The sequence below is a fragment of the Symphodus melops genome (assembly GCF_947650265.1).
Source record: "Symphodus melops genome assembly, chromosome: 20".
In the NCBI taxonomy this organism is placed as follows: Eukaryota; Metazoa; Chordata; class Actinopteri; order Labriformes; family Labridae; genus Symphodus; species Symphodus melops.
The window spans coordinates 6,658,648-6,671,236 of NC_136710.1; the positions used below are offsets into that span (position 1 = coordinate 6,658,648).

Below are 12,589 nucleotides of genomic sequence, written 5' to 3' on the forward strand. Positions count from 1 at the left end.
TCCTAAGATTTCCTCAGTAATCTAGTCTTGTTTGTCCAATACTTTGTTTTTCACATCCTGGAATTTAACCAGTTTTCAGAGCTTCCAAAATAAAGAAACTGTAATTGTGCAATTTCCAGCATTTTACTTTTTGGTCATGAACAAAAAAATGTTTCACATTCTGATGTTTGAAATCAGAAACCTTAAAATGACTTTCAGTTGAGATAAATTTGATGCATCAGAATGTTGCCAAATCTGAGGCTTCAAATGGCTGTATTATTCTTTTCTTAAATGTATTGAAACCATCTGCACACAGACTTGGTTATCCGCTCCATATACAGATATTCATAAAATGCCACAGCCTGTATTTGCAAGGGATGTTTTGTGCGTTTGGTGTGGTTCAAGGGATTCTCTTTCTTGCCAACGTCCCTTGACGGCTGTTGCTGATTGTCCTTATATTTTGGCCTCTTTTGTTTACTATAGTTGCACTCGTCTAGCTGCAGGCAGCACACAGCAATAGAGCTCCTCACCAAATAAACAACATCCGTTTTTTGGAGGAAAAAAGAAACCCCAAGCAATCTGTGAATGGTTTGGATTTTCTGTCAGCCCTAGTGCCATTATCAGTCTTGGTGATTGACATTAGCATTTGGGGCAATGAAGAGTATTGTAAAAGAAACAGGCTTCAACCCTGAAAGAAACACTTCTCAGCCTACACTGTTTACATTTTGTGGACTCTTTATACTGTCCATAATCCAGTCCTTGTTTTCTTCCTTGTGCTCAACATTGTTTGAGGTCGTAAATAACTTAAGAAACATTTGCGCTTCAATCCCAGTCACACACAGCAGGACCATTGTCTACAGTGTAAGAGTATCCATAGCTGTGTTCTAGCCTGCAGGGCTGAATTAAATCTGCCTGACTTGAAAGCCAAATACTTAATGAGCCATGCTTTTTGAATTATCTTTGGAAAACCAGAGGGATGGCACCAAAACTATGTTTGTATAGGCCAGATTTTATCTTAAGCTAAAATATAGAGGGAGAACTGATCTCTTACAGGATTTGTTTATGCTGGTGTGCCAGTCTTTGGGAAATATTTTCAAAACTTTATTCAGGTCTGTTGGACATCCAAGGTGGTATTATACAATCTTTGCATGTTAGCAAAAAGGCTAAAAACAACTGCTGCTATACCTGTTTGTGCAGATAACTCTTTTATATATGTCTATGCATGAACAACTCGACAAAAAAAGAATGATTCAAGAGTGTCTATGTATCATGAGTTGAATATTCAAAGGCATGTTCAGCTGACAAAATGTCAATGTTTATGGATTCAGATGAAAGTTGTCTCCAGGAGAAAGCCCAATGCTTTCTTACTTGATTCAGTTTTCATGACTAGATCACATCTGTCATGACCAATGTAGACAAGTGAATTGGAAATCATTTGATTTAATTTCCACCAAATGTCGCAATCCCTTGATGTCCCCCGAAAACTCTGAGAACAATACAGCCACTCAATCTCCAAGCACTTCATAGCTCAACATCCCTTCTATGATAATCATCTCAAAAAATGTAGAATTTGTGAGGTTGGGAAGAAAACAACAGGAAATGGTTACTAAGCTTTGACAATGTACACAATACACAGAATGGTCTCTGTGCCATTTTACACACGGTTTCATTGCAGAGAGTAATGTGGACTTGTTTAAAATAAAATGGTCTTGTTTTTGTTTGAACTTAAACATCTGGTCCTCAAAAGTAAGTGTTCAACATTTTGATTTATGTTCTTTTGACTGTTCCACCCTTACTGTAAGTCAGGCTTTCAATTATTATGCAGTCTATTTTAAAATGATTTGGAAGTAGGATTCTTATCTTTTCCACCTTTAACTGTTTTGGTTCACCCAGTGTTTGAACATCATGTGTGTGTTGTGCCATGTTCTGCTGTTTGTCCCTTTAGGGATTGCCTGGTCTCCCTACGCTGGCTGCTTTGCACAGCAATCAGATCCTGACTGTCAAGGTTTGTCGGGGGTGATGCCGCTGAGCTGCTCTGTCTGACCCCCTCGGCAGCACACACTGGGAGTAAATGAATCACTGTCGGCTGCTTTCTCTCAAAGCCTGATGATAGACTAGGTCCAGGAAAACCCCATCCAATTAATCACAGCCAGTCAATCGTTTCTAATGCGGCTGTTTCACTTGAGATTTAAGTTGCTTGCTCCATGCCAGGTTTTCCACATTGAAAGCAAAGATGACATTTTACTGAATGGAACAAGAATCTGCACCCTGAAACCAAGACATGGTCTGCCTTGTGTCCATTGATGACACAATAAATGGAAGGAACTCCTAATGGGAAACTCAACAATGAACTAAAGTGGCAAAATGTTATTATAAAGCTGATGCCATGGTTCACTACAAATCCTTAAATCATCCAAATAATCCAATCCAATCTGGCTTCAAGGACTATGTCAGCGATGGATGAAGCCTCTTAATACCAATAGACACAAACGGAATAATGCAAGCATAAGAAACAAGGTCCGACCTCAACTAAGAAGTGTCATATACGCTGGTTTCGGTGTGTGCAGCTCCTGGGATCGGACTAAGCAGCAGGCGCGATGAGGATGATGACAGCACTATAACAGCGAGGGGGAAATTCCCATTTTTCTGGGGACTGCAAGCTCACTTTGGTGCCCTTACACCCCTGAGGTGGTGATTATGGGCCCTTGCTCCAGAAAAAAAAAAGCCAGACATTTCACAGTGATCCAACTCTGAGCTGGAAAAATGTGGATTTCTCCCCCGAACTGTGAAGGTGCTGGACCGCAGTTCATGAACATAGGCCTTTCTAACAAAATCTGTTTCTTCCTCTTCCTCCTTCTTCTTCTGGGACCTCATCCTTCTTCAACCTTCTCTCACCTCTGATCTCCGACTTCTTGACCTCACACACCTGCTCAGATGGTCTTCCCTAAGATCAATCATGGCTTTCTTTCCGCTGACCAGCAGCTCATAAAGCGGCGTCTCATTAAGGTAGTGGCTGTGTCCTCTCTCTCTGCCATGTCTTCACCAAATCTCTTCTCTCCTGGCATCCTGCAGTTTGCATGCAAGCCTTCAGACAGACCTGTCACAAGCACTCATTTGCTCTTTTTGTTATTGTTAAGGGGAAATATGGAAATTCCAAAAACAAGCTATTATGAAAGTCAAATGAATTACTGTCCTGGCACTTCTTAAAGCACTTTCCCGGCAAGTTAGATTGCTGACTATTTTCTTAGACTGTATGTAATCCAGTACAATAATGGACCACACATTTTAGTATGTTTTTCTTGATTAAGGTAGCTTTACAAAGTGACTTTTTTAGTCGATGCCTAATGCTTAAACCCTGTTTAACTCATTAGGTCCATTTAGGAATGCATGCATTTCAGAGGATTACTATTTCAACTATAAATCATACACTTACAGCTCCATCTTCAGTGTATACTGCTGTAGCTTTAGCCTGAAGAGCCAAACTCTCCTCCATGTTATTAATGGCCACCCAGGAGATCATACCACTACTCTCTATGCATTATCTTGTATCTGCAGTTGCTCCAGTCTCAGTTGATCCAACAGTATCACATAGTTCTGAAAATGTATTTTTTTTTTTTGCCACACAGGGAGATCAAGGTCAAGCAGGACCACCTGGGCCTCCAGGGCCACCGGGCCCTCCTGGGCCAAGGGGGCCTCCAGGGGACACAGGGAAAGATGGGCCCAGAGGTGTACCTGGTCTACCAGTGAGTATAGCTAAAATATATTACCATTGGAGGTCGTAATAAGATGAAGGAGTTCACACCATGCTGCAGAAACTGCCTTTGAAAAAAACTTTAAAAAAAAAAAAAATACAGCAGAATGAGATTTTCTGAGAAAAACACTACTTACACGTGTACAGGGGGCGCCAAAACAAACACAACCAAAAAGTTCCAAATGAGTTTGAATAATTATTTAAATTCTATCAGATTAGTATGAATTTATGGGTGTATTATATTTTGTACAACATTGTTTCCATTAAGACCTTTTATGTTCTTATTTCTAATCGCACTTTGACTCATTGCTAGGAGGGTTTACACCAATGAAACGCTTTCTAATGAAGACCATCAAAGCTATACTTGGCAGTTTGTTGCCATGATGTCCTAAGCTGAACATAAATATACTCCCAAAGGAATGCTTTACTGTATGGATTTATGTTTACTCGTTTGTTTTTTCACTGTATGGTAACATTTACCATGTCTGTAAGCCTGTCACTGGCATCACACTGGATTTATGTGAACTCTGCCTGTGAAAGAAAGAAGGCCTGTCAATTATGTTCAGCAGTAAAACCTTCTGAGGGCTCCAGCTGATCTTTATTGTCTTGGCAGAGTTCACAGTGGGAGTGCAAAATTATTGAGTGTTGTTTATCTCCTTCTTTCCAAGTTTTTGATGTTTATTCTTTCAGTTCTTCCAGTTGCAGTTTCTATAGCTGTTGTGCTATTTCAAGATATTAAACTTCTCTTTGTGGGATATTTTTTCCTCTAGAGATTTATTTCCCCTGTTGTGCATCTCTCATAAAAGTGTGGCACATCTTGTCCTTTAAATGCCACAAAGAGGCAAAAAATGGAATAATGAAGCATGGCTTTGGCTGAGCAATCTGGACTCACTGTATGTCTCTTTTATAGTCGGAGAGCTGCAGGGACATGTGAACGCCAGACCTTAACCAAAAGCAGAGACTAAACAAGGTTGTTGGACAGAGATGGGAGGGATACAGGTGCCACAGTGTGATAAAGGCCTCACTGCCAACTTGGTACATGAGCAACACCAATGCTGACTTGTACTTGGCAACCTGGCCTGTATGCACCACAGTGTAGTGGAGAATCCAACCTAAGTCTGAAAAAAAAAAAAGCCAACACTTTTCTCAGACTTTTTTTAAAATCTCGGATTAGTGTGTCTCACCAAAAAATAAAACCATAATCTCAGTTTTACCAGAAAGGTAAACCCAGCACTTATCCATTTTCTGTTTTTTATTTGCCACAGGGTGATCCAGGACTGACGGGAGATTCAGGACCCATGGTAACCACACTTTTCTTTTGCAATAACATGTTGATCATAATCTGTGGCTAAATTTGAATACTAAGCTAGCATAACTGATTTTTATACTTTATTTAAATACTTAAACATTTTATAAAGTGTACATAACTCATTTCGGAAAAATAAAGCGAAAGAAAAAGTAGCCTAGCTTTGCATTGAAAACAAACAAGGACGTTCCCATACCTTGACAGCAAAGATAACAATGTAGGAGGTTACGAAAGCTCTCCAGTCTTCATGCTAAACTACGATAATTTATGTTGGAAGTTACTTCATATTTGCTAAATGCTCTTACCATGCAGGTTTTTCCTTCTCTCTTTCGTCTCTACGTTCTGTTTCCATTACCGCTTTGCAATGGCATATCCAGTTTTGGATACATAACCATTGCATTTCTGTGTTTTTAGCACAAAGTGGCCTAAACTCAAAAACACCTCTGGCATAAGCTTTCACTGTGCTCCCAGCCCTCTTAGTTGTAAATAGTTTATCTTTTGGAACTCCAACACATTTGTCAATGTCACTTTTCTCTCACTGACCAATCAGAATCAAGAAGGTTGAACTCCTGATATAAACTTTGTTAATTTTAGAGGGAAAACTTATGTGACCCACCTTTTCAAGGATACAGTTTCCAGGACTCAATATTGTCTAAGTTGATTCTTCAGTGCATTAAAATGTAATACATCTATTTAAGTTTTCTGCTTCTTTCATAAATAATTTTTGTAATATTATGATTTAGTCTAAAAGCAGGTAGGGGTACTGCCCACTTGGATATTTTTTAATTTACAAGATTCTCATCAGGGGGTTTATGAGTACTATGGTAAACATTAATGACATATTTTATGATACCCTGCAAAAACGTTTGTTTTCACTCACAAATCTCCTCTCTCCACTGTTGGTACAAGCTGTTCTAGTTACCAGCAACTGGATACCATTTGTGGTGTTCAGCAAAAAAAGCATTTGATTAAAGTTTCCTCATAAAAAAAACTATGCCGAACAGGTCAAGCTGAATTCCAGAGAGAGTCGGGATGGAAAACGTGACACGCATAAAATAATCAGTGATGTCAGTTTTCGCAAGTGCAAGGGAGAATAAGTGAAGCTGACAGAGGAGGTGCTATCAATCGCTTTCATCTCTGATTCCATCGCCTCAGACCATTTTCATGGTGTGGAAAAAGTCGCTGCACTGGAAAGCATCAGACGGAGAAAATCAAAAAAATGGCCAGACTTAAATGCAAAGCAGGAGATACATTAATTTCAAAGTTTTATGCTGCATGTAAAATTGTCGATAAGTTTAGGTGATTAAACCTGCAACATCTTCTCTTGAATTTTCTACACTTTGTCTTTATGTCGCAAAAGTTTCCTTTTTTTCATATTATATGTTTTACCCATGAACCCCCCTTGTGCCCTCAGCACAGTCCTCTCGTTCTAATTCAAAGTGTCAGGAATATAACGTTTTCTGGAGACTTCTCAGTAGTCCCAGGTGTGCTCCCATAAGTCTCCAATGCTTTTAAAACGGCTCATGACAGCAGCTGGAGTATTTCTCTAAGAGATGAATGGTTGATCCCTTTCAGAATGAGTCCTCACACTGAGTTTTGAATAAAAAATAAGCACTGCTACCTGTAATTCTTGAAATAAGGCGTACTATTTCACAAAAACAGACACAGCATGACACTAATGTACTTTTAACAAGGAATAATGTCATCATATGGAAATCAATCCAGTCTATAAAGCAGCATGAGATGTCCGGGAAGTTGTAAAAAGATGTGACATGAGCAGTCAAGCACAGAGTTGTGACTTTAGACGTTCTGTTTCCAGCCAGCAGCAGTTTGTTTGCTTATCTTTAAGGGGGAAAAAACTAAGATAAAAAAAGGGATTGTAGGGAGCCGGGAGTCCTATGACTGATGACTTGGGCTGCTTAAACTTTGAAGGGAAAAGATATCTCCACACAACAGCAGTCCACACCCTTGATAGGCCCTTTGTAAATCAATAAAATCTTGATTTGTTTAACATACTAGACTGATAGGCTCCACTTTGAGCTGCACGCTGAAAGCTTCATCTTAAATTGGCACTGTGAGATCTGCACAAATCAACCTGAAAAAGGGATTTTGAGGTCGCTCCTTAAGCAACTTTTGCATCTTTTATGACTCTTTAGGAGCTTGCGCCCACTTGACACAGCTCAGCATTTTTTATTATTTTTTTTTATTTTTTTTTGATGTAGATGCTATTGTTAAAGAGGCAAAAGTAGATTCCAGAGTTTTCCTGCAGCCTTCCAGAACATATGGTGCTGGTTAAAGAGATTAAGCTCTTGTGGAGCAACAAGCAGGAGGGGGAGGCGGGAAGTATTGAAGAAGAAGAAAAAGGAACTATTTTCAGGATTCGATTCAAAATCATCACTGCCACAAGGTCTCTCTGGGCTAAATTAAGTGGCTCTTCATCTCTCTAAAGGTGGCTTGCAGCCTTGCACACAGTTTTCATTTGGGACTTGGTTTTGCTTCAAAAAGACTAAATTTGGAAAAGCAGTGGTGTATTGTATGCGGTGTTCCATCCATAACTGAAAAAAAAAACTCCTCCATCTGCTTTCTGGTGTTATTTCCAATTATGCTGCAGAAGTTCCATGCTTCCCTTTTACATCCCATTCATTCAATAACTACCACATTGCGCCAGTGACTCAAGTCAGACATTTTGAAGGCCACAGCAGACATGCAACTAGGGATTTAATCTGTTAAGAAAGTCTCTCTAGGAAGGACATACCTGTGATATTGTAGTGTCCTTGGCCTGTGTTTCCTTTCATGTTAATGTGATTCTAAAGACAAAAGGATCAGGAGTTTACAGGTACTGAGATCAGTAGGTGAGTGAGTCCAAGAACTGCAGATGGAAAAGTAGCTAATAGCTAAATCTGGTAGACAGCATCTGTTCACTCCTCCTTTTTATTTTTTTTTACAATAAAACCTCCATCCATTCACTAGTTTCAGTTTCTCCAGTCTAAGCGTTTTCTGCTTTTCTCTGTTTTCTTCTGTGGCTTTGGGGCTGATATCCAGACATTTTAATGGACCCAGCGATTTATCAAGAAAATAATTTATTTGCAATAATTATTATTTGCAGAGATATTTGAGAGAAATGCTTTTTATTCACATAGCTTCTGGTTATTTCCTTTTAAATGAACTGTAAGTTTGAAATGGAAATAGAAACACAATTCCCCTCAATGAACCACAAGTCATAAAACTCTCTAAAATCTTCCTTAACATTTTTCCTCACTTGATTTAATGTGCATGTTGTTTTAAATCCTCCCACACAATGCCAGGTCTGTTATTCATGTGGAGATCTGAATAAAACTGATTGCCAACAATAAGACTATTGTTGACTAAGACTATATCCACTAAGTCTATTGGGTGGGTCATCACAATACAGTTTCTCAATACCGTTATTGTGAAAATACAGATACACAACTTTATGGTTTCAGATGTTACCCCAGCCTTTGAACATGTTGTTGTAGACATCTCCATCCTCACCACCCTCTGATGCCACACTCAGGCTTGGGAAGCCAAATATGTCACGTCGTCCTACTGTTTCAGATTTTAAGTTTTCTATATCCATGATTTTTTTAATAATAATTTAAGAAGCAATGAATTAAAAGGATTGGAGCATTCCACCCTGAGCTTGGAATCACAGAAAAGATGACCCATGTGAGTGTGGTGCATGTAGGTATTGGGTGGCCCAAATTTGACATATTCTAAAAACAAACCTTAGCATTTGTAGTAGCTGCTGCAGTAAAGCCGTTGTTATTGAAAGGACTTGCCATGTAAAATATTTTCTAAAATAAAGTACACACGTCTATAATCTCTACAGTGATGCCTTAGCATACTGTGTTATGCTAACCTATAGCTACATGGGCCACACTTAAGACAATAAGAACCAGGTTATCCAGAAAAAAAAATCTCCCTTAAAGATGAAAGTAGCTTCATTTTATGTCAACAGTAGAGTTATATACTGCAAAGCTTTTTCAATGATCTTACAAGTAAAACAAAAACTTTGAGTAGAAGCTCCAATATGTCGCTTCTTTCAACTCTAATCAGCCAAAATATTAGTGAATGTAGCCGCTATATATCAGGTTAGTAAAGAGTCCTAGGCTGCAGATTGAATGTGGGAATTGAAAGGATAAATGCTTTATTGTTTGTCATGACATGAATGAGAGTTGAATGTGATGAATGAAAGTGCCCAAACATTCATGGCTTTGTGTTCGTGCCTGGGTGTTCGTCTTCAATGGGCGTCCTGTTGATATTGCAGATTTTTTTACGAGTATAAAATGAGGCAGCTAAGGTGTAATGTTCGAACAAATACCTTAAGCTTAAGTTATTCTCTTTAAGTATATATAATTTGATATGCATAGTCTTAATTTTTTAGCAGTTTTAGAAAGAAAAGAGCCAGAACCAAGACTTCCTCGAGGGCTCTTGACTTTGTGAAAACTCTCCTTTTCAGCCAGTAGCTCTTGAGTGCTCTCAGATGTAGCCAAGCTAATTAGCGCTGGGGCGAGTGGCATATGCTCTCACATACCTAGCGGGTCATAAAGATGTTTACCAAACCCTACTGAGGATTGCTAACAAAGGCTTTTAAAGGCAAGCAGGAGGAAAAGGCTTTTTCTTGGTTGGCTGGGATAATGAAAGTTGTTCATTGAGGTTTTTGTTATAAGTGCAGAAGGAATGCACTATAATCGAGCTGCAACTGTGTGGGGCATTTCTGTGAATGTGAGAAATGGGATTTTAACAGGCTTATTTTTTAAACGGAAAAGTTTAGAACCTCGGTTACCGTGTGATCATCTTGTTTCTGCAGAAACTGATACAAATATGGAAAGTTTCAAAGAAAATTGGTGTTTATTCTGGTTCTTTCTGGGAAGTCAGGAATCTGTTGGTGCTTTAAAGGAAAAGTTGGCCATGATGAAACTACACTTCTTTACAAACATTTCAACCTGAATGTGTCACTGAATACAGGCCCACAAACCTTTTATGCTCATCAGGGGACCGACACTATCTAAGGTTTAGCCAATTATCCTGCATCAACATGATTAAAGCGAGGAAAGTTGTTGTTTCAGAGGCCTTGTTGGGCATAAGATCCATCTCCGCTCGAATCCAACTGAGAATGATGAGCCAAATAGCACCATTTACCATAGATCCTGAGCCCGAGAAAAATGTTGGCCAACGTGTGGTGTCATTGCAGCCAGGTGTAAAGGTGTTGATGAACCGCTGTGGGTGCTGCAATATTTCTGCATCTCATGAAGCCAACATGGAATGAACTGACTCTCGACTTGGTGTTTCATTTTAGTCACAAAGCAGTCGTGCTGTTTTTCAGACAAGGTCCTGTGGAGGGGGATGAGGATCCAACATGGCATCCAGATTCCCTGCGGTAAACAGCAGGTTGAAAATAGAAATTGTTCTTCCAGACACATCTATCCCCAAGTCAATCTCAGTTAGAAATGTGGCGCCTTTTTTCTCTGTCAAACATTTGAAGCCTCTCCAACTGTTGGCCTATTTTGGTCATAAACTCTCAAAGTGCTGGAAACAGAATTCATTTTTACAGTCACTAAAGCAAATAAAGAGAGATCAACATAAAAAACATCAAACCATAAATGTTTTTCATGCTCCCTTTAGAGATTAATGTTCATGTTGAAGCTCAATGACATGAAAGAACAGAGCACATCATTGTCATCCAGTGCTGACGAATAAAACAAGGGACTGATTTCTGGGCTGCCCAAAGTCATTTTTTATGTCGTCTGACATGAGTTTCTTTTTGTTCTCTTCTCTCCTCCCTCCACTCTCTGATTCTCTCTCTTCTCATTTAAAGGGACCTGAGGGGCCAGAAGGGCAGAAGGTAAGTCCAGAAATTGATTTCTTGTTCCAATGACAATTTTTGTACGTTTCTCTTCAGTGAAATAAATTGAGATTCCTCGACTTGGTTGGATCAGACGACGGCATCAAAGGTCTATTTTAGATTGAGGAGGTGGCTCAAGTTTTGGGGTTTATTGCAAAGTATACGAACACTTAAAGGGAAATTGTTGAGTTGTTTTAAAAAGAAACGCAAATTAAAGCAGTCTGCAGCACCTCTACTGTCAACAAGGTTAGTTACACTAAAATATAAAGCTCAAATATGCATATATGTGTAGTGATGGTAGAGTTCTCTCTGTTTTAGAGTCTTATTGTTAAGCTACCTGGTATCATCATGAGGCTCTACTCTCCTCTGTTGTACCCTTCAGTTTTCACACGCTAATTCAAACTCAAAGAGTTTTTTTGTTTTAGCAGTAAGATAATGTTTTGGGTTTGATGGTAACTGTGCTCCAGTGGTTAAAACGTTTTGGGTGTTGAGCCAGTTTACTTTGAGATTAGTGATACAGGGCCACAGTCAGGGCGAGTAAACAGACATAGAGGAGAGTTAAGGCTCAAACAACACGAGGGAAAGACAACGAGTGACAGAGAGCAGAGAACCTGAAGCTCAGCGCTGCGATGCCGGCAGCGGCTCTCTGCCGGCGCTGATGTGGGGAACAGATGTCGGCCATATCCAGCCATCAGGTAGCTGCCAGTGTTTGTTCAGTGTAACCCAATCAGACACTTCCTGTCTGCGCTGTCATCTGTTGGCGTGGCCTCCCGTCGGCAGAGGAGGAGGAGGAGGAGGAGGAGGGGAGGGTGTATGTGTGCGCAGAGGGGTCAATGATGACACACCGCCGTGTTAATGACTCATAAGCCAGGCCCCGAGGCTACTCAATTAGATCCACTGCTGGGTTTAGAGCTCTGTTTAGAAGAGAGGCTGTGTCAACACTTATTCTTGTTTCATCACCTTGCTGATTGATTTGGTGTTCTTAAATGACGTGAAGTTATCTGAATGTCATTTTTCTCATCCTTGTGTGAGATATTCTGCTTAGTATAAAGTTATATTAAGGAAACATTAGAAAATATTTAAATTCATAGGCAAAAAAAAAAAACCTTTTCATTATTTTAATGGACCACATGTTGATGTTCAACTATTTCATACATCTCTAAAAGTGACCATGGTAACAGTAAGTCATTTTTATTACAAAGGCGCACAATAGCCAATGCAAGCAAACCACCGTGCAAGAGAGTAAGAGTTCATTAAACTTAGTACAACCTCTGGGTCTAAATCATCCAAAGAGAACACATAAACGTTCTGTAAGAGCGATCTTTTTTTTTTTTTTACATAAAGCCTTTTTTCTTTTCAACTTTCTATTCCGTCACTTTAAAACTCAACAGAAATATTCCCCACTCACGGTATTACCCTCTAACTGTTCCCTCTATAACTTGGAAAATCTTAAAATGTGACATGCAATATTTATTCTGGCTTGGTTTTGTATAATCCACACACACGCACACACACACACACGCACGCGCGCACACACACACACACACACACACACACACACACACACACACACACACACACACACACACACACACACACACACACACACACACACACACACACGGGCACACACACACACGGGCACACACACACACAATGCTAAAAAAGGGACTGAAACAATAGACCG

At 39.6% G+C, this 12,589-nt stretch overlaps 1 protein-coding gene across 4 annotated transcripts in view; it reads left to right on the plus strand.

The window, feature by feature from the left end:
* col25a1 (collagen type XXV alpha 1 chain) overlaps positions 1 to 12,589 on the plus strand; it is a 136,857-nt gene that overhangs the window by 92,444 nt on the left and 31,824 nt on the right. For 3 of the 4 annotated variants that reach the window (XM_079371369.1, XM_079371371.1, XM_079371370.1), the window contains exons 3-6: positions 2,914 to 2,985; positions 3,606 to 3,722; positions 4,996 to 5,031; positions 10,876 to 10,902. In XM_079371369.1, the coding sequence (XP_079227495.1) occupies positions 2,914 to 2,985; positions 3,606 to 3,722; positions 4,996 to 5,031; positions 10,876 to 10,902 (252 nt within the window). Of the gene's footprint in view, positions 1 to 1,924; positions 1,985 to 2,913; positions 2,986 to 3,605; positions 3,723 to 4,995; positions 5,032 to 10,875; positions 10,903 to 12,589 lie in introns of all 4 variants that reach the window. The other variant, XM_079371372.1, reaches the window with a different exon arrangement.